At 59.4% G+C, this 20,226-nt stretch overlaps 1 protein-coding gene across 3 annotated transcripts; it reads left to right on the top strand.

Annotated features, from left to right (window-relative positions):
* Positions 1–709: 709 nt before the first annotated feature.
* Positions 710–18,878, top strand: BCL2L1 (BCL2 like 1). Of its 3 annotated transcripts, none has more exons than XM_059827224.1 (3): positions 710–740; positions 1,758–2,420; positions 17,839–18,878. In XM_059827224.1, the coding sequence occupies exons 2-3, from the start codon at positions 1,869–1,871 to the stop codon at positions 17,974–17,976; spliced, it is 690 nt and encodes a 229-aa protein (XP_059683207.1). In that variant the 5' UTR covers positions 710–740; positions 1,758–1,868; the 3' UTR covers positions 17,977–18,878. The 3 variants fall into 3 exon arrangements, with proteins under 3 accessions (XP_059683207.1, XP_059683209.1, XP_059683208.1); XM_059827226.1 differs by lacking the exon at positions 710–740 and adding an exon at positions 1,012–1,046; XM_059827225.1 differs by lacking the exon at positions 710–740 and adding an exon at positions 1,480–1,523.
* The last annotated feature ends 1,348 nt before the right edge of the window (positions 18,879–20,226 follow it).

The raw sequence follows: 20,226 nt of genomic DNA on the forward strand, positions 1-20,226 counted from the left end.
TTGAGACGACGTGACCTACCCCAAATCCTGCACAGAACTCCGCGCAGCAGCGAGAAAGCCAGGCAGCGGGCCCTGCTAGGGCCGACCCGGGGTGCCACAGCTGCCTGCCGCCGCCTCGGCACTGTGCCCACATCAGCCTTCCCCTCACTGTCGCAGGGGGCGGCCGCAGGCTCCCGAAGCACTGTGGAAGCACAAAAACATCCCACGCTAACTGCTCTGAGGGGACAGGCGGCCGTGACAGCTGGCTCTGCCGCACCCGCGCGGCGTGGCAGGGGTGGAGGCCGGAGCTCACCGGGGCCGCCGCGGCCCGGGCAGCCCACGGGCCCGGCGGCGCCTCCGAGGCCCCGGTGCTGCCGACAGGGGGCGCCAGAGCCTCGCCCGCCGCCCGGCAGCTACGCGCCTGTGCACTAGCAGGAACGGCTCCGCGCAGGCGCCGTCCCCTCCCTCGCCGTCTAAGCGACGCTCCTGCCCCGCCCTACCCGCGCATGCGCGCCGCTCCCCGCCCAGCCTCGCTGCGCCGTGCGCATGCGCACCGCCCCCTCCTGCCCCCTCCCACCCTACCGCACCCCCCCGGCGCGGCCCAGGAGCGCGGCGGCCGCTTGGCGGGCGATGCGGAAGGAGCCCGGAGACTGCTGAGCGGGCCGAGGCCCGGCGGGGCTCCCGGCGACCCCCGGCGTCCCTGCCATCCGGGCCCGCGGGGCAGGGGCGGGAAGGACCCGGACCCTCCACCGGCCGCTGAGGTGAGGGGCGGAGTGGGGCAGGCCGTGAGCGACGCGCGGCTTAGCCAATGGGAGAGCCCGCTTCCGGACCCCGCCCTGCGGGGCTCTCCCGGCGGGTGATTGGCTGGCGAATGAGGGGCGGGCGGCGTGGGCGCCGTCCTCGCGGGCGCCGTGTCGGTCCTCGTGCGCGGGCCCCGTGCTCGCCGCCCCGCCCCGCGCGGGTACGGTGGCCGGGGGGCAGGCCGCCCCTGCGGCCCTCCCGCCCGCCGCGCCACCGGCCCGGGCCCGGCGCGTTGCTAAGCGCAGCGAGTGACCGGAATCGCTCCCGTAAGAACGCAGGACCGGCCCTGGTGGCGAGGGCTTGCCGGTTTCCAGCCTTTAATCCCCTCGGCTCCCCTCCGCCTGCGGGAGCGAGGGGCTTCGGCAGGGCGGGGGCTGGGGCTGCCGCCCGCGCCGGGCTGTGCACGGCGACGCGCCCGGCCGAGCTAACCCCCGGGGCGGGGGGGGCTGCGCCGCCGTTACCGTCAAACCGGGCCCCGCACGGGGCTGCCGTAACCCTTGGGCAACGCTGCCTGCCCGCTTCCGCCGGCCACTGTTGGGCAACGCCGGCGGAGGGGGGCGGGGGCAGCCGGGTCCTTTAACGGGCGGGGCCGGGGCGGGCGGGGGCGGTGCTGCCTCCGCCTCCGCAGCACTCCGGGACTGGCGGAACGCGGCCGGGCCGGCCCGCAGCTCCGGCAGAACGAGAGCCGCCACCGCCACCCCGGCCCGGCCCGCAGCCGCCCTGCTAGGCAGTGCCTGCACCCGGTGAGAGCCTGGGGGGGGGGCCCTGGGGCTCGAGGTCGGTTTCCCGGGAGGTGGGTGTTGCAGTCGGTTCTCCGTGCAGCTTTAATCCGGTGGCCCCGAGTCTCGGCATAAAGCTGCGGGATGATCTCAGTCTTAACGATAAGCTATCGGTGTTAATGGTACGGGTGCATCTAAAAGCTGTAGCATTAACCGTTTCTTTGCCTCTCTCCTCTTCTGGCGTTTGTCTGTGCAAAGGTCAGATGTTTCCATTGGTCGTGAAGAAGAAGAGTGGAGTCGGGACCTGCTAAGTGCTGATCTGCTTGTGCTCCAGACCATGGACTCATTGAGGGCGTCCCAGGTGTGAAAATGTCCAGCAGTAACCGGGAGTTAGTGATTGACTTTGTTTCCTACAAGCTCTCGCAGAAGGGATACAGCTGGAGTCAGCTGGAGGAGGAGGATGAGAACAGGACTGACTTAGCGGAGGAGGCCGAGATGGACGGCGTCCTCAACGGGAGCCCCTCCTGGCACCCACCCGCCAGCCTCGTAGTGAACGGAGCCGCCGTGCACCGGAGCAGCCTCGAAGTCCATGAAATCGTTCAAGCAGCCGATGTGAGGCAGGCGCTGAGGGAGGCGGGGGATGAGTTTGAGTTGAGGTACCGGCGGGCTTTCAGCGACCTCACTTCCCAGCTCCACATCACCCCTGGCACGGCCTATCAGAGCTTTGAGCAGGTAGTGAATGAACTCTTCCGTGATGGAGTGAACTGGGGTCGCATCGTGGCTTTCTTCTCCTTCGGAGGAGCCTTGTGTGTGGAGAGCGTTGACAAGGAGATGCGGGTATTGGTGGGACGCATTGTATCTTGGATGACCACGTACTTGACCGACCACCTAGATCCCTGGATCCAGGAGAATGGCGGATGGGTAAGAACTCCTCTCCCCGGTGGGGATGGCTGCCCACATACTCCCTTGCTCCAGGCCGGCAGCAGTGCCGGTCAAACCGGAGCGCCGCTCCCTGCAATGTTTGTGCTAGCGCATGTCCTAGACCTTGCAGGGAGATAAAGGGGCATGTGGCCTTTCCCTTTGTGCTCTTAACGCTCTGCCCCAAGAGGGTCAGTTCACCGCGATGACACAGTTTATGGTCAGACGTGTCCTTCTCCATCCCTGTTTCTTCTTCTCCCTGGATGTTACGTAAAAGACCTGTTTTCCAAGAGCCTTTGGAAATGTAATGTCATCCAAGCTTGTTCTTCAGGCGGGAGCCCTTGCTCTCAGGCATTTTCCTGGTGTCATTTAACAGCAGGGAGTGGAGCTTCCCCCTCTCCGAGCGCGCAGTGCTCCAGCAGGCTGGCCTGCGGTCTGCTGGGGTAACAGCTACTTCTTCTTTCTGGAGACAGGACTTTGCCTTCTGCCGTGCTCGCAGTGAAGCGAATCCCACAGCAGATTTCGATCGGTGGGTGGGTGGGCCGCTGGGCCTGTCTGAGCTGGTGTGGTGGGAGCCAGGGCTGAGGTGGGAGCAACCTCTGCGCTGGGGAGCTGCTAAACCTGCAGCTGCTTCTTGCTTGGCAGGGAGCAATGCTCCCAGCTGCCCCAGCAGCAAACCCAGTATGCTTTCAATGGTGAGGTATTAACATGAATAAGCATTTCTTCAGGAAGCATTCTTGAGATGCCGGGTCAGGCTGTGCAGTGCTGCCTGGGGCTGCCAGCGGGAAGTATACGACCTACAGATGTCTGAGTTCTCATTTTGCTTCTGCATCTTAGTGATTCCCTGCTGGTGTAACCTTTACTGGTGCCCACTGGAAAGAGTTCGTGCTGTCAGGCGTTAGCATCTAAGCGGTAGGGAGTTGCCTCCTCGGTGTGCTGGTGAGCTAAGGCCTTTCAGCCCTGTTCAGCTCATAGTCCATCAGCAGGCCCCGGCATCTCGAGGAGGGGGCAGGAACCTTTGAGCCCAGCGCTGTGCTCTGCACCCTCCTACAGAGGAGAGGCACAGGAGCCCCGCAGAGCTCCACAGCTCCTTGAGCCTGGCCTGTGATGCCGGGGACCCCAGAGAAGAGGGGAAGCGGATGCACCCAGGGAGAGGGAGCGTGGTTCACCCAGGGTGCAGGAATTCCAGGAATGTGGCCGCCCTGGGGCACTGCCTGGGTGGGGCTGCTCAGGCAGAGGAGCTTGGTTTCGATTAGTAACCTGGGATCTGCTAGTCTTTTCATCAGGCTGTATCTGGCCCATTAGCTCTCTCATCCTGCAAATAACCCTGGCCAAATGCTGAGTTCCTTCCCCCTCCCTCTGGCTTTGGCTTTTAAAGCCACAGATTAGTCTTAGAATTGAGTGATCAAATTGAGGTTTCCAAGCTAGTGTGGCTGTTGCTGTTAGTGACGGATTGGGCTGTATCCTGGAGACCTAGGCGATAATGCAATCTGATTTTTTGTAAATGAACTCTCTGGGGGATTTAGATTAAATCACTGGTGGAAAATCACTGGTCCCTGCTTGTGGGGAATGAAATACCTCCTCCCTCTGTTCCCCACCCCCAACCATCATGGTTAAGACTCTTCAATTTTTTTGTGTCTGTCTGTAAATTCATTGTTTGGAGCAAATATTTGTTCAACAGATTGCGGAAGGGTCAGGACTCCTCTCTATCTGACCCACCCACCAGCTCTTGCTTTGAAGATCACCGTTAGCGTGTTTCCCACCCAGGGGAGCAGCCTTGCTCTCTTCTTCTAACCTTGAACGGGGCTTCTAACTTCACTGCTCAGGCTGTGCTGCTGCCTGGGCTGTGCCAGTAGCTGAGGCGAAGCCAGTCAGGGTGGTCAAGGCCGTAGTGGAGGGGATCCCACCCCACCAGCCACCAAAAAAAGGGCTGGGCAGTGAGGCTGCTGCCAGCCTGTTGCAAACCCCGACCAGTGCTTGTTTGACATCTCAGCTGTAGCTTTCCTCCGTGTTCAGGTGTCACCGTGTCCCTTCTCGACGGGCAGCTGTGCCGCTCCGCACGAAGGGATGGTACGGTGCAGCGGCAGGACAGGGGCCGTGAGAGCTCCCGGGTGCCTCACGTGTAGGACCTGTGTGGGGATGCTCTGCTTCGCTCTCATGCGACTCCAGCTGCAGGGAGAAAACTGCAGGCCTCCTGCCAGCTCTCTCTGCAAGAAGAGAGTGCCACCCTGCACTTGCTGTGACGGAGCAGTCCCTCTCCTGCCACCCTGTTTGCACAGGGAGCCTGTTCGGTGCATCAGAGCTGTTAGAGCTTGTCCCGTGCAAACAAAGCTCTCCCGAGAGGTGCAGCGGGCAGGTCCCAGTGAGAGGGATGCAAGTTCTGGCAGGCCTGCTTGTCAGGGACCAGGTGGTGTGTGTTCTGGAGCGCTGCAGTACTTCTCTTCCTGGAAAGCCCTTCTGAAAGAGGGAAGGAGCGCAGCTCCGTTGCAAGTGTCGCACAGCTTGGTTGCATAGGAAGCTCTGTTTCATTCCCCACCAGCGGAACAAAGGCAAGCGTAGGATGGCTGCGGGGTGCAGGTTGCTTTTGGAGGGGCCTGTTAAGGCTGCTGTGTGCTGGGCTGTAGCAGTTTTCTTGAGAAACCATTCTTTGAGGTGAGGGGGAAATGGTAAATCTTGCTACATAGCGTTAACAGGGGTGTATTTTGTCACATTTACTGGCTCTGCCTTGGTTTGCCCTCCTCTCTGCAATCTGGCACTGAGAAAACAAACAAACAAGAACCCGAGGGGGGCATTTAATAACTACCCAGAAGAGAGCTGCTGCCTCGGTGAGCCATCAAAACCAAAGAGGAGGCTTTCCTGGGGCAGTTGCTTTGGCCAGGACCAGATTGCACTAGCTGTGAAGTTCAAACAGTGATCCCAGTGGGGATCAGGAGTCATTGGGGGAGAAATCTGGTGAGTGGGAACGCAGGAGGGGTGAGCGGGAGAGAGCCTGGCAGGCAGAGATGTACTGACCGTGCTTAATCTGTTTGAGAAAGGAAAGTGAGCAGTAGTTCCTGCCTGGCTGCGACCCTCCAGTGGATGACAGCTTTTCTTTCCAAGGTTAAATCTGCGTTCAGAGTGGGATTTAAAGAGAGTGTTCTGTGGGGGCTTGGAGGTAGATCTGTGGACATAGAGGCAAGAGGTTTCCTGTTTGCAGGGCATATGGTGGGGACCAGCATGAAGGGGCTGTGCCGGGCCAGGACTGAAAGCAAACAGCATCTTTGTCACCAGTCTGTGACATCTGAATCCTGACAAGCTGCGCTAGGCTGATGGAGGACGGACTGCTTCCCGTGTCAGCTCTATGCATCCTGGGCTCTCAGCCGGCCCTGGCCGTGCGGGCTTGGTGTGCCGGGACATACACGTTGTGTCGCTCTGCGGTGGACTGGAAGCTTGTGGTTCTGTTTGGGGAAAACCCTTAAAGATGTCAATATAGCAAACTCATTTTCTATCTTTTTAATTTTTTTCTTGAATGATAGGAAATGACTCAGCCTGTGTCATATGACAGAGTGCAGCTGGGATTTTGTCCTGTGCTCTTGCTCCAGCTTTCTCAATGGTTTCAGGTTGAGAGCTAGACTTCGATTCTCAGCTCTTCAGAAATGCTTTTTGGCCCTGTGCCATTGCCCGGGTATCCTGCACAAGCCTTTCACGCAACCACCGCTTTATCTAGCTGATCCCGGGTGCCCCAGGATCCTCACGCTTAGTTGGTCTGGTTTTTTTGGGCAGCATGAGAGAAGTGTAAGTTTGAATTCTGCTGCTGTTGTGCCCTGAGACTCAGAGAGGAGCACCGTGCTAGGTGTGCACAGCACGTGTGGAAGACTCACAGCTGTGCGTTGCACTGTATGGGGACGCATCTCCCTCTGGGGTGAGCGCTGCTTGCCAAAGCTCTGCTGTTTTGAGTGTTAACACGCTGGGTCTCAGGGATGCCCCGGTGCTGCTAATCCCGTTTGAGATTGCAGCCATCAGTTTCACTTGCTGGCCAACGCGCAGCAGAGCTGGCTGTAGGAGGTGACTGTCAATAGCCAAGGCCACGCTTTGCTGTCTTAGAGATGAATCCCAACCCGCGGTCTGCGAAGCTTAGCTGGGCTGTCGCTTTCCACTTTGTCCTCTGTAATTATTTTACAGTCTGGATCCCTTGCAGCTGAGATGATGCCCCCATTGTCATCACCTGCTTGGGATGAAAAAAATACTCTTCCCCTGCCAGCTGAGTCCCTGGTGTCCCTTCGCAGTACGGGGTGTTCCTCTCTGGCTGTGGGAACTGCCTGCCTGACGGTCGCTGCCGGCAGGGTCTTGGCTCCGGCTGTCCTGCCTGGTGCAGCTATCCCAGGTAGCTGTATCCTCACCGGTGGCTGGAGATCTGGGCTCAGCGTGCAGATCCCTGGCAGCTTCTCGCCCTGCCTGCGACCTGGGAGGCTTTTCTGCAGTGCTCTCCAGGAAATGCCATTGGAATGACTTCCACTGCAGCTTCCTGCCCGGCCCGCAGCAGCATTCCTGCCACTAGACCAAGAACGATGCAGAGGCGAGTTTTCAGAGCTTTGCTCTTCGCCCCATTTACTCGATTCTCCTTCTTTGGGGCCCTGCCTGTTTTCCTTGCTGCCTCTCAGTGTGCGGTGCAGTTTGATTACGTTCCTTAGATCTGTGATTAGAGCAGGCGCCTGGAAGGCAAAGCTCCTGCCCATCGTAGCTGTGGCTCAGAGCAGCCCACTTAACCCCGCGATCTTTCAGCAAAAGGGATAGCATTTCCTTCCCTCCCAGGGGAGCCACTGGGAACTCAAATTCGTAAAGCACTCAGGTTCTTTAATCCAAAGAATGGAGTGTCATTTAAAAAAAGACCTGTGAAATAATTAACAAACTGTTTCTTGCTGCTCTGTGTTCACAGCTGCTGTCGGTAATGTCAGTCTTCCAGATCATCCTGCTCCTCTCTGAAATTGGAGCTGGGGTCCCCCCCAAGTGCTGCCCGGGGTCTCTCCCCATTTCAGCAGCAATGGGGTGCCCCACCGCAGCAGATGGGGTGGGAGGGAGCAACGTGCTCTCTTTTCCCCTCTGGAAGCTGCAGCTTTCTGTACATGTCAGGGGTGCTGCACCTGATTTCCATGGAGATCCTGTACGGTTTGTGTACGTGGTTTACCCCCAGGAGCAGCGATACGCCTGCAGCCCACACCCGGTACAGGCTGAACAGTGGCGCGATGCTTCGAGGCCTTTGCTTAAGCTTCTCTCCTTTGATTTTTACCAAGCTGCTGACGGCTCTAAGCAGAGTCCCATCTTCATATTACAAGGAGTATTTCTCTAGCAGCTCCTTCCCCGCTAACTGTGAAGCCGGAGTATTCCCAGGAGGAGCTGGGGGAGGGGAAGGGATGGCTATCAGTTGTAGAAGCGTTGCGGACCTGCTGAACCGAGAGGCGAGGGATTAATGGTGACTTCTGCCGTGGGAGCAGAAAGGGGCTGGGGGCGGCTGCTCTCTCCCCGCTGGGGACCCCGACAGCAGTCGGGATGTTGACCTACCTGCTGGCTGATTCAGTGCGAAGGTATGCTCTGCGGGGAGGCTGGAAAGCAGCGATGCTCTCCTCCTCCACCCTCCCAAGAGGGATGTTACCCTTAAACGCTATTGTTCTGAGCAACTAAAGATTAACACAGATAATGGAGGCATGAAAGGGAAGCGGTGTCCCTCGGTGCCAGGGCACTCCTTGGTTTGCTGCCCTGGCCTTGGACGGGGAAACCGTTCCTCCTCCCTGCTCCCCACCTGGAAGGACATGCAGAGGGGTGTTTGGTGCGAGATCTCTCTGAAGTCCCGCTCCTAATTGTCCTTGGGATGCCAAGGGCTTCAGTTAGGGGACGTGCTTTCTAGAGGCGTGTGAGAGCTTTCCCTGTGGTGCACCCATGGAGGGGGACGCGAGGGCTTTGCTTCAGGGTGTGGGCTGGCCCTCACCGCGTTCAGGTGGGGAGAAGGGTTAGTCTTTGCCACAGAAGCAGACCAGCCCAGCGGAGCGAGGGGACAGAGGGCTGCCGGGAGGCAGAGCCGTTAGCAGATGGCTCCAGCTGGGCTTACCGGGGAGCAGGTGTGGGTTTCGGGAGGCAGCCTTTTAAGAGAGATGTCAGTTTTGAACCCGGGAGGCTTGAGGGGCTGAGCCGTGGCTGCCACGACTTGCATGCTGGGGAGCTGTGACCTAGTTGTGCTGTAGAAATGCTTGTTTTATTTTTTATTTTTAGGTATTTTGCTTATTTTATCCTCATGTTTAATTTAGTTAGCAAAAAAAGAAAGAGAATCTGAGGGCTGAGCAGTGCTGGGAAGGACTGCCTGCAGGCGGGAACGCCCGCTGCAGCTCCTCCGTGCAGCCAGCATCTCTCCAGCCGCCCGTGTCTTCTCTCGGACACGTGCTCACGTGTACCAGCCCAGTGTTGTCTCTCAGGATCTCTTTAATGGGAAACCCAGTGCACTCAGCACTGCTGCCTGCCTGCGGGGTAGCGAGGGAGGGAGGAGTGGGATTTGAGCATTAACCAGAGAGGCTCCCGTGGCCACTGGGACTGTTTGTACATTGTGCTGTAACTGGTCTGTTTTCCCTCTGCTACTGGGAGCAGGGAGCTGGGCGAGCATGGCGTTTCAGCAGGCTTTGGCCTGGTTACTCTCTCAACCGCTGCTTGCCCTTGCATTTACACAGCGTGCCCAAGGAAGGGTAATAGGCTGTATCTGCGAAGAGGGAAGTTTCAGGGGTCTGGGCAATTCCCTTGGGGAGAGCTGCTTGAATTTATTGCATTATCTCCTTCCTGCTTATGCTTGTGTTTCAACTGTGTCTGCAGACGTAGCTTCTGATTTAAGTAGATCCAATTAGTAGCTGGCTTCTGGCATCAGTATCCTGCTCGGGGAGATGAGCCCTGGAGATGAGAAGCCTCCGGTGGGAGCGGGGCCGGGCTCAGCCTTTCTGCTCCAGCTCTGATCCGGGATGGGCCCAGAGCTTCCCAGCTCACAGTCCCAGTCCTGAGCTCAAGGGGAAACCAAGGCAGGTGTCCTCTGCTCCGTGCTCTGCCTGGCCGAGAACAAAGAGCAGGCAGGTTCTCCCTGCCTGTACTGCTGCCAGCCAGGTGCTCTTAAGACTGAAATCAAATACTCCAAAACGTGACAACTTGGCAGCAGGCAGGGCTTTGAGTGGGAGCAAGAGCCGTTCAAGCCAGGAGGTGTGCGAGGGGCCAACGGGCAGAGCTGTGTGGGGACCTGTCTGTTGGGAGTAGGACCGTGTGCCCGAGGGGAGGGAGCTGCTGGAGCTGGCCGCTTCCCGAAGGTGCATGGAAGGGTTTTCTTCCCAGCTGGAGGGTGAAGGGCTCTTTGGGAAGCTCAGAGAAGAGGCCTAGGCTGGCACGGAGCTGGTTTGGTTTGAATGCAGCTAATGCCACGCTCAGGTGGAGCGGGACAGCTGTCTGCATCACTTCGTTAGTTCTCCAAATGACGCTAGTGCCATTTGCACATCCCTCTGGTTTTTGCCGTTGTTGAGGCTGAGGAAGGCTGGGGACCCTACGAGCGCTGTGCAGGGAGCATGGCTGGCGGCAGTACGTGACATTACGCTGTGTGTGTAACTCGGGGCGAGCTGGCTCAGGGTTTGGGTTGGGATGTGGGAGCTGGGCGTGTATGTGGCCCTGGGTAGTGTCTGGGTGACATATGACTTATGCATGGAGAAAATGAGGTGTTGCTACCTGTAAATCAGCCATAATAGCAGTGTTGCAAGTGCTTCCATCCTGTAATGGTATGGCTCATCAGTGTATTAAACTTGCCAGAGAGCTAATATCTTTTATTAGAGCAACTGACCTCATTTAGAAGCTTCCAGTGCACCAGCCAGTGATTATTTCATGCAACAACACGTATGGAGGAGCCCAGGGCAGAGCACAAAGTCTCCTTCTCGTGCTGCACCGCTGTCTCCCACATTTGCTGCATCAGCTGCCTATTCTGCTTCCTGCCCTCAAGTCAGCAAGGATTTTGCTAAAAGGGACTTCGTGGCCTGAATCATTTGAGATTTCATGTGGACTAACAGGAAGTGAAAACAGAATGAGCACATCTTCCTCCTCTTCCTGCACCTCCACCCTTTCCCCTTTTTCATTCAAGTGGCATGTAAGAATTACAGCGGCCTCGTGAGGCGCTGGGGCTGAAGCGGGAAGTGGTGAGGCCTGGCCGGTGCTCCTCCGGGATGCTGGAGGACGAGTGGCTTGAGGTGGGAGAACCGGGCAGCCCTTCCCTGGGACCCGTCTCCCCTGGGGACCGTCCCTGCACCCAGCCTCGCTCGGTCAGGCTCTGGTGATGCTGTCGTTCCCCACAGGGCGGGTTTGGGGTAAGGCTCGTGGTGCAGTTGAGGGCCAGGGAGAGCTGTCAGCATCGCATGACTCTGTGCATGGATAGGAGGGAACGTGGCTCCGCAGCCGGGCGCTCGTAAGCACGGCATGTCTCCTCGGCGCAGGTTTCCCCGCAGTTACACAAGGGCATGATTGCACAGGAGCTGTGACGTCTGGGAAAAGCAATGACAGGGTGAAAATTGAGCTTTGTTCCCTGTGGTGCGGGGGACCCTGCCGAGGCGCTTGTCCAGTGCAGCAAGCTGGTCGTGGCAGTTGGGCTCCTCGGCACCACGGGCAGCAGATAACCGTGAAATTAAAGCAGGAGTCTTCCCCTGCCCCCCGAGCGCGCCCCTCACACAAAGGCAGGCAGGCTGCTCTGCCTGCCGGGGCTCAGACACCATCTGTCCGGTGGGGAGAAGCATCAGAGAGACCGTCTTTCCTCGGACTATTCCACTTAATGCCCTTTGGAAAACAATCCCATTCCCAGCAGGTGCTAATCTCTTGAGTGGATCCGGCTCAGCCAATGTGTTCTTCGCTGTGCCTTTGTACCGGAGCCTTGTCGCCTGCCAGCCGTCCCGCTGCCGAGCATGCCCCATGCCAGCCGGGGCTTCAGCACCTTTGGGAGCCCTCAGCCCGGTTAGTTCTGGGAGAAACACTGATGAAAGATGGATGCAAGTAGATTAGTCATTCGCACCGTCTCCCGCTTTAATACACATGAATGTTTCAGCAGATTTCTGGAACGGAGAGTGCAATTCCCTGCTCTCCATCTCATGCTGTGCACAGCAGTCTCCCGGGGCAGGGACGGGGGTTACAGCTGTCACCGTAGCCCCTTTCATGTATTTGGAAAATGCTGAAATTGTGCTGAATGGTGTGGGGTTATTGTAGGTTCCCTGGAGCTGGTGATGAAACCAGTTTGACAGGAGGCTGCTGCGGCGAGGATTAGGGCTGGAATGTGCTAGTGAGGGTTTGTTTTTGGTTAGAAAAGAGCTGGCCCTGGCCCTCGCTAGGCTGAACCCCCCAGGTTTGTTGAGCTTCGGGCCGAGGCCCCAGGGACAGCCTCCCCACCAGTCCCGCTGCAGGCTGCAGCCCAGCTCGGTGTGTGGCTAGGCCGGCCAGGAGGAGAGGAGAGCGGGGTGGGGATGTGCATGTTTAATTAACCTTTTTGAGTTTATGGCTGCATCCCTCAGTCACAGGTTTCCCTGCATGCAGAGCCCTGGAGCTTGGGCAGGAGCAGCACCCCAGCGCCTGTTCCCAGCGCACTAGAGGGAGCAGGAGAGTGAGCGGAGCTGAGCGGGTGGCATTCCCTGCCATTGTCATGGAGATCAGCAGCTGCTTCCCTGGAGGTCACTATTTGCATAACAGTTAGAGCTGGGTCTCTGGAGCATTTGCACCTGCGGGTGTGCTGTCCCCAGAGCCCCTTCCCTACCCCGTGTCCCCAGAGACCCTTCCCCACCCCATCCCGAGCCTGCCCAGGGTGCTGACTGGGACCAACGGGGTGAAGCTGGCAATCTGGACAAGCTCCAAGACCTCTGCCTTGGATGGCAGGTTTCCTTGGCATGCTCCCGAGTCCGGGACTCACGTTGACCTCCTGTCCCCATACTGCAGACAGTGCTGCGTGACTGGCGCAGGCACACTCGGTGTCCCCGCTGCCATCCTTTAGGGCCTGGGCTTCAGACAGAGCTGGGGGTGGTCGGGGCCACGCATGTATGCGGTGTCTGGGGGAGCAGTGTGGACCTCCAGGATGTCTTTTCCACTTTCACAGTGTGTAGGGACCCGCTGAGCTGTGTTTACAGGATCCCAGTGGCAGCCTTTGGGAATACTTATGTTTTCGTTTTTTTCTGAAAGATCTCAGCTGCTTTTTCCTCCCTGTGCTTCACCTCCAGGTTCGCATATGCCAGTCCCATGCGGTGAGCTGGCAGTCCAAAGGGGCTCTGGGAGCAGGTTGCTGTCGATGCAGGGCTTTGTTGTGGTCTGTGCTGAGCTGCTGCCCTTCTTTTTCCATGCTTGTCTCACTGCTCAGCACAAAACTGTTCCCAGCATCTCATTAACAAATGTCTGTTCGTCCAGATGACTCCACTCCTGGCCGGCGATTGGTGTTAGACCTCTTAGCAGTAACACAGCTGTAGTTACGGCAAAGGTATAACAGAAACAGCCTTGTTTTCAAGTGAAACACTGCCTCGTGACGAGAATGCCTGGATTGGGAGTCAGATGCTGTGGCTCATGCTGCTGGCTTGTATGCAACTCTAGGCAAAGCACTTAACCTTTCTGCACCTCTGTTGATCTGTTGGGGAAGGATGCTGACTTATCCTGCAGGAGGTTTTGGAAAGCCAACTAATTTTTGATAAAAAACATTAAGATCCTTGGGTGGGAAAGGCTTTTGTATGTGCGGAGCTGGTTGCTGTGGGTGTCTCTCTCAAAGACAGGCTGGCTGGGTATCGGGGATGTAGCTCCCGCTGGAGGCAGGGTCGAAGTTGGATGTGGAAGTCCAACATGTCGAAGTTGGACCAAGTGCCACTGGTTCACCACGAATAGTCCCAGCAGACCCTGTCTCTCCTCTGCTGGTTTTCAGAGCTTCGTGCCGGTGTCTCGGTGACCTCCATACCCTTCACCGCCCCATGCAAGGGAAGCTTTGAGCACCCAAACTCTGCCTTTCCTAGCAGCCGCCACCCTCCCCTTTCCGCTCTACCGCTGGCTCACAAGAGACCAGATGGGGATTCATTGCCCACATCTGCTTCCTTCACCTGCCCTCATGGTTTGATGTCGCTTACTGAATCCTCTTTCCCCCAGTGTTGGGGCTTACCTTGAAAGAGGAACCCGCTCTGCTCCGCTCACCCTGAATGGGATCTAGCAACTGTTCTCCCTCCCACGTGGCCGGGGGAGCTGCTTGGGCAGTGCTGGTGAATGAAACCAGCTGAACCTCTGGGGGTGGGTACAAGAGGCTGAAACTTTGGGCCTTCCCCTTCCTGTTTCCAGGCTGGGATGTGAACGCTGCCTCAGTCAGACCTCGTGCCTGATTAATGTGCTTTCCTACCCAAGACAGAGCACTTTGGGTCAGACCTGCTCCTCTTTTCTCTCTACTGCAGTGTCATGTATTGTCACTGGGCAGTGTTTAAATGGCTGCAGTGTGTCCCCCCCAGCAATGGGTTGCGGTTTGGGGCGCTGCAGGTGTCTCGAGAGCCTTTGGCACTATAGAACCTCCCTGCCCCTGCTCTGCGTGGTGGTGGGCATCAGTGGAGTCTGGATCTCCACGTCCTCTGTCTCCACATGCGCAGGTGGAGGGAAGCTGCTCCCAGCAAGTGCTGGTTTAGGGTCCAGCAAGAAAACGTTGTGTCCTTCCTCTGTGCTGGGGGAGGAGAGGCGAAGCTAGGGGATTGCCTTTTGCGTAGGCATAACCTCTCGCTGCTTCCTCATTGCCTGCCCGTGAGCATCCTCCTCTCGGACGTGTCTGTCACCCTGGGATGGGGAAGGGGATGTGACGGGTGTTCAGCCGTGGAACAGCCTGTCCTCTCTGGGGTGGAAGAGGCCCACGGGCACGCAGAGAGGGCCGTTGAGACACTGACGTGCTGTTGCTACCCTAGTCCTTGTGATCGACTCAGGAATTCCAAATATTTCCTCTCAGATAAAGGTGACTGGGGGAGGCCAGAAATATCTGGACGTGTCTGGACAAGCCTGAGATCCCAAACACCAAGCCAGAGAGGTCAGAATCGGTACTGGGAGTGCTGGGCTTCAGGTGCAGAGCGGTCGAGAGCCGGTGCAGTGTGGGAACTGAGCAAGCTGCCTTTCCCTAACCTTCAACCCGCCCCCAGGACGGGGAGGGAGGACGCTCCTGCCTGTTTTCCCACTCCCCCTGGTCTGGAATCGCCATTCCTAGGGGACACATCTGGGATTGCAGTTGTGCAGGGGCTGAGCTATCGCAGCTCCAGGGGACGGTTTCCCCAAGGAAGGCCAAGGCGCTCTCCTTCCGAGTCTCCTGCAGCCCCCAGCTGCATCTCCAGCAGCTGCTGCTCCCTTCCCGGGGGGAAGGAGAGGGGCTTACGTCCCCTCCCTGCTCACACGGGGCTCTTGTCGTGCTCTTCTCCGTCTGTAGCACCCGATAGCTCTCGGTTCACCGTATGCCATTTATCTCTTGTTCAGCAAACACTTCCTTTTCTTAGAAGTAAGGGCTTCAAAACATGCTTCTTGGAACTGCCTTTCCCCAAGCTCGGTGGCACATACCGTCGAGAAGACAGCTCGGAAGCTCAGCTGTCGGCCCTCCATGGCTCCCTGCCCTGGCTGTGGAGGCCCTCTCCTGGTGCCTGCCCCGCTGCCAGCCCTGTGGAGAGGCTGGGTGACTGTGTGGCCCCTTCCACCTCGGGGACGTCCCCTCCCATGGGTCAGGAGGAGCCTGTGAAGATGCGTGGGTCTCTTGGTGGGGCAGGCCTTAGTGAATCCCCAAATAAAGTGGCTTTTTCTGGGGAATACATCACGGGGGCACAGCCTCCTTCCTCCCGCTGAGCGCTCCCGCACCATTGGGTGCTGTGAGTGCACGACTGGGACGTGTGTCCAAGGGAAGAACCTTCCCCGGTCGCTGAGGGCCCTGGTAGAGAGCGATGTTGTAGGGGCAGTGGAGGGACTCCACAGCTGGCGGTTTTTCGACAAGCCATGCTTTCTGCCCCGGTTCCCCTGTGCCCTCCATCCCCGCCAGCCTGCTCGTGGTTTGCTGTGCTCTGTCACTGCTCCACTGTTCATCACCACCTATCAGCAGAGGGATTTCCTGTGCCGTAATTAAAAATATCCTCTCCTTGGGTTTGGGCTCTCCTCCCGTCTCCCTCCTGCAGCACATCAGTGGCTGTTCCTGTGGCCACCACCCTGGGTAAGCGGCCGGGCAGAGGGGCTGGCAGCAGGCAGCAGCCCTCACCTTTCTCCCTGGACAGCACCTGCGTGTGAGCCGCCGTCCTGCCCGTTCCTGCGGGGCCGGGATGCAATACAGCACCTCCGCAGAGCCCGTGCCAGCTGGCAGGCCCGGTGGGAAGGGAGCTGCCTTCTGCTGCTCTGTGTAGGTGGCAGGAGTCATGGGGACAGTTGTCACATCCCTGCAGAGGACTCTTGAGTGAGGCGGCAGCAGTGATGTGCCCCAGGGTGAGTTAGCAAAGTCCCTGTTGTCCCAGGGACCTGCCCCCGGGTCTGCTGACATCTCCTCACGGTCCAGGGGGTGTGAAAGGCAGCCAGGGGAGTCATGAGGTGCTGGAGATGGTGTTAGGTGGAAGGCAGGGAAGAGCTTTGGTGGGGCAGAGGCGAGTGCTGAGGTACACAGCTCAGCTGGGTAGTTGTTCAAGTACCTGATCCTGCGTGGCGGGGAGGCCTGTGGCTGGGGAGAGGGAAACAGCTCAGCTCCCTGGGAATGAGTGAGCACGCCTTGCTGTGAAAAGCTGCATGTGAACTTGAGCGTGTGTATGTGGCACGGTGAGGAGCTGCCCCGCAAGCAGTGACTGTGCTGGGGCTGTTTGGGAGGAGCCAGGGGACTGGCACCACGTTTCCATGAGTGATGGAGAGGCACCTGCCTAAAGATCCTCTTGATCCCAGACGTGATCTGGGCACCAAACCTCCCACAGGTCCTGTGGCAGTGGTTGCAGCTCATCGCAGGCTGTGGGCAGGCGTAGGAGGCAGCTTGCAGGCAGCGCTGCCTGGTCTGGCAGGCGGGGATGCTGCCCCTGCCTCTGGGGAGGCCGTGGTAAGGCATGACACAAGCACAGCGTCAGCCAGGCTTATCTCTGCTTTCCCAGAGCAGCCGGGTTACTGGAACTGCATTCACTTATCAGAGAACAGAGGACCTTACCGGGAAGATGGGCTCGAGGTGCGACAGCGTCGAGCCCCTGCTGACACAGAGCTGCCCGGCTCCCTGAGCTGCCAGCGATCCCGGAGCTCACAGCTCCAGCTCCCTCTAGCCCTGGTGCTCCTGCTCGGCCCTGATAAACCTGGGAACTGCCGGGGCGTAAAGTTCCCTGCTTCATGTAGCCTGCCCGTGGACCCCTCCTTCCCTGCAGTGCCTGTGGCCCGGGGGCCTGAGCAGCTATCCTCACGGTGGTCCGAGGTCCTGGGTGCCCAGCGGAGCAGGAGGGGTGGTGTCGTGCCGTAGGGGTGCTGCAGAGGTGCAGATGTGCTCTCTGAGAGCCTGTTTTTGGGAGCAGTTCAGCTCTGGTGGTCTTTTCTCTCTGCCCTCCATCTTCCCTGGTCCAGGCTGTGGCCATCCGGCCCCAGCCCTGTCACACACCTCCCTCAGAAGGAGAGAGGCTGTGGCCGTTTGCTGTGCAGTGGCTCTATTGAAATCTGCCCGGCTCTTGCTGTTGCTAGAGAAGAAGGACTGGAGGCAGCCAGCTTGGACGAGCTGGGCCGGAGTGACTGCATTCCTGGCCGAGCCTCGTGCTTGGCCCGCTCTCCTGAAGCCCGGGGGAAGGCAGGAGTTTCACGACCCAGAGTGTCTGCCTTCGCCACAGGGATTCACAAAATCCAGATCGTGCCACAGAGTAACCTGTGATGGCCAGGACGTGGGAGTGCTTGTCTTGCCGGGATGTAGCAGTGGGGAGAGGGAGGTGGGAGGCTCTGCTTTGGACACAAAAGCAGCAGGGGAATGCGTGGTGTGGGCTCCTGCCACAACCGTGGGCACCAACCCTACTGCTGCTCCCCCAGGCCTTGGCCGTGGAATAAAGCCCAGCGTTTTCCTGCTGCAATGATTTCTATCACACTTCGATGCTAATTTTAGAGAGCCTAGAGCACGTGATGCATCTCCTGCCCTGCCCGCGTGGTATTCTCCTTGCAAATCCTTTCTGGCATCCACTTCTCTCATGACTGGTCCTGTGCTTCCCCCATTGCCCTCTGTGTGTGATTCAGAGCAAGGAAGCACAAGGCGTCTGTCATCCGCCTGGTCCCCACCACCGCTTTCCTGCCGGCAGGAGCCCGGCAGCCTTCCTGCCCCTTCCACTGGGTCTTCCCCTCCATACTGCTCCGTGGAGGAGAGCAGAGCCCCAGAAAGCGGCAGAGAGGGTCTCTGTGCTCCGCTCCCACCCCTCTGCTCACTGCTCCTCTCTTCCCACAGGAGCGGTTTGTGGACCTCTATGGGAACGATGCTGCTGCCGAGGTGAGGAAGGGCCAGGAGACCTTCAACAAATGGCTCCTGACCGGGGCGACGGTGGCCGGAGTGCTTCTGCTGGGATCCCTGCTGAGCCGCAAGTGACCCGCCGCCGAGTCCCCCCCGTCGCCAGGACGGCTGCGCCTTCACCACCACATCCACTACACTCCGCTCCCGAGCACCCGTCACCGGCGCGGGGGGGGCAGCCCCTCCGCCTTCCGGGCGAGCGCCCCGCTCCACGGAGCTTTCTCCCTCGTGCCGCCAGCTCCTTTTATCGTAGCACGTCTTATTTACCGTTCCGTTGTGTTTTAAAGGCGCTGAGACCAATGCAGCACTTCAGCCAACAGCTCCCAGCACTGGGGAGATCCAGGCAGCCGGGGGGGGAATACTGGCTAGAAGGTGTCGCAGCCCTGCAGGGTCCTCTAGATCACTTTGAAAAGAATAAACAGACTTATTTTTGCATGTGTGAGTGCGTGCGTGTGTGTAGATGTGTCACTAATATAAGGTTCCCCAGCCAGAGCAAGGGTCCAGGCTCCATGCCCCCGTCTCCGGTGTGCTCAGGCCCCGGGAGGAGGCAGGGATGGAGCTGGGCTTTGCCGTGCCTGCAGCATCCCTCTCCCATCCCCGCTTCCTCCGGGCAAAGCTGGTCCCCGTGGCAGGGGGGGAGCCGGGAGGAAGAGGCAGAGGATGGGGGCTACGAGCTTTCCCCTCGCGTCAGCCCCGGAGCCCCTTTCTCCCCGGACGTCAGCTGCTGGGAGCTGAGGCCGGTCTCAGGTGAGGACGGTGTGTCAGGCCCAGGGCTGTGCCCGGTTTGAAGGGCTCCTCCTCCTCTTCCTCCTCCTCCCTCTGAATGTAGATTGCTGTGGGGCAGTGTGTGTCCCTCCCCATGCCGTCTCCTCCAGGTGGCAAAGGAGGGAGGCAGGCGAGGGGGGAGAGTACTTTGCCCTGGTGCAAGCGCCTCTGCAGAGAGCCGGGGCCGCAGCATCCAGCAAGTGCAGGAATACAGAGCCGGGGGGGTGGAAGGGGCAGGGGGGAGCGATGCTCCAGCCCTTCAGGGGGGTGGCAGCAGGGGAAGGCAGACCCCTGGGAGCAGCCCCACGGCGGCCGATCCATGGGGGCCAGTGGGGGAGCGAGCCCAGGGGAGGTGGGAGCGAGAGCGGGCACCAGCTGAGAGCCATCCCTGCCACCGGGAAGCCTTTTTGGGGGCAGTGGGAGCCGCTGGCCTCTCCTGTGCCGCCCCGGTTGCTGCCAGTCCCTGTAGCACAGGCAGATCCCTGTCCCCGTGGCGTGGCTGTGACGGGTGCGTGCAGTGGCAGAGGTGCCTGGCTTCTCCCCCCCGACCCCGTGCCGCTTCTGCTGCCGCCGGGGCATGGGACCTCCGGGCTTTGAGCTGAAATGAGCTTCAAAAATAACCCCTCGTCCTTCGGAGACCGCCACTGGCAGACCCAGCTGTCCACGCGGGCTTGTCTGTGTACATACCGCCCGCGCTCTGCTGTACATATCCGAGTAGTTTTTAATTCATTTGTGAATACTCTTAATGCTATTTTTGTTATCTTGTCTGTCCGTATTTATGTGTGGGACCGTGCTCCCTGCAGAGGCCAAGGTGGGATGGTGGCAGGGGGCGGGGGGGTCCCGTCTGGCCGCTGAGCACGGACTCGCGTTCCCCGCGTAGGATCCGCTCCCGGCGCCTATGGCGCCGGGAGCGGATCCTACGCCGGGAACGCGAGGATTAGCATTAGCCCGTCAAACGCTTCGGTTTGCAGGTGGAGGTGAGTCCACTAATAAACTCTTGTCATTGAAGCTGCTGATGGTGCTGTGGTCTTTGCGAGCGCCGGGTTTGGGGGGAAATTCGGGTGGGAGCTGCCTTCAGCGGGATGGACGGAGGGCAATGGGGAGAGCAATGGGTCCTCTCCCTGCCTGGGGAAGGGTTGGGTGCTCGAGCCGGGGGGGGGGATTTGCTGTTGTCCCAAGGGGATGATGCTGGGCAGGGTTGGCGTGGCAGGGTGCTGCCTGTCATGGGCAGCATCGGGGCAGACCCCTGCCCGTCCCACCGGGGCCAGGGTCCTGTGTCCTCGCCGGCTGGGCAAGAGGGCCCAGTCCAGGCTGGGGTGGGGGGGCTGATTTTGGGGCTGTGGGCTGAGCGCTGGTGGGGAGCGAGGCAGGGGGAGCACCCACAGCCCTGTTGGGCTGGGGGCTGGGGGTGAGCCCCACGTCCCAGTGGGTGCCTCGCTGGGTCCCACAGCCCCCCCCACATTCCCGGGGCTGCCCCTCGCTCTGCCACCGCTGAGCTGGGGAAAGGGGAAACCTCCTCCCAGCACCACCTTCCCTTTGCGGGGCGGGGGGGGCTCATCTGGG

The sequence above is a fragment of the Gavia stellata genome, chromosome 20 (assembly GCF_030936135.1).
Source record: "Gavia stellata isolate bGavSte3 chromosome 20, bGavSte3.hap2, whole genome shotgun sequence".
NCBI classification, from domain to species: domain Eukaryota; kingdom Metazoa; phylum Chordata; class Aves; order Gaviiformes; family Gaviidae; genus Gavia; species Gavia stellata.

Bases quoted from the DNA above. Each gene is read 5' to 3' on its own strand.
- BCL2L1 (XM_059827224.1), top strand. From the start codon at position 1,869: ATGTCCAGCAGTAACCGGGAGTTAGTGATTGACTTTGTTTCCTACAAG. The intron at 2,421-17,838 runs GTAAGAACTCCT...CTCTTCCCACAG, and splicing joins TCCAGGAGAATGGCGGATGG to GAGCGGTTTGTGGACCTCTA.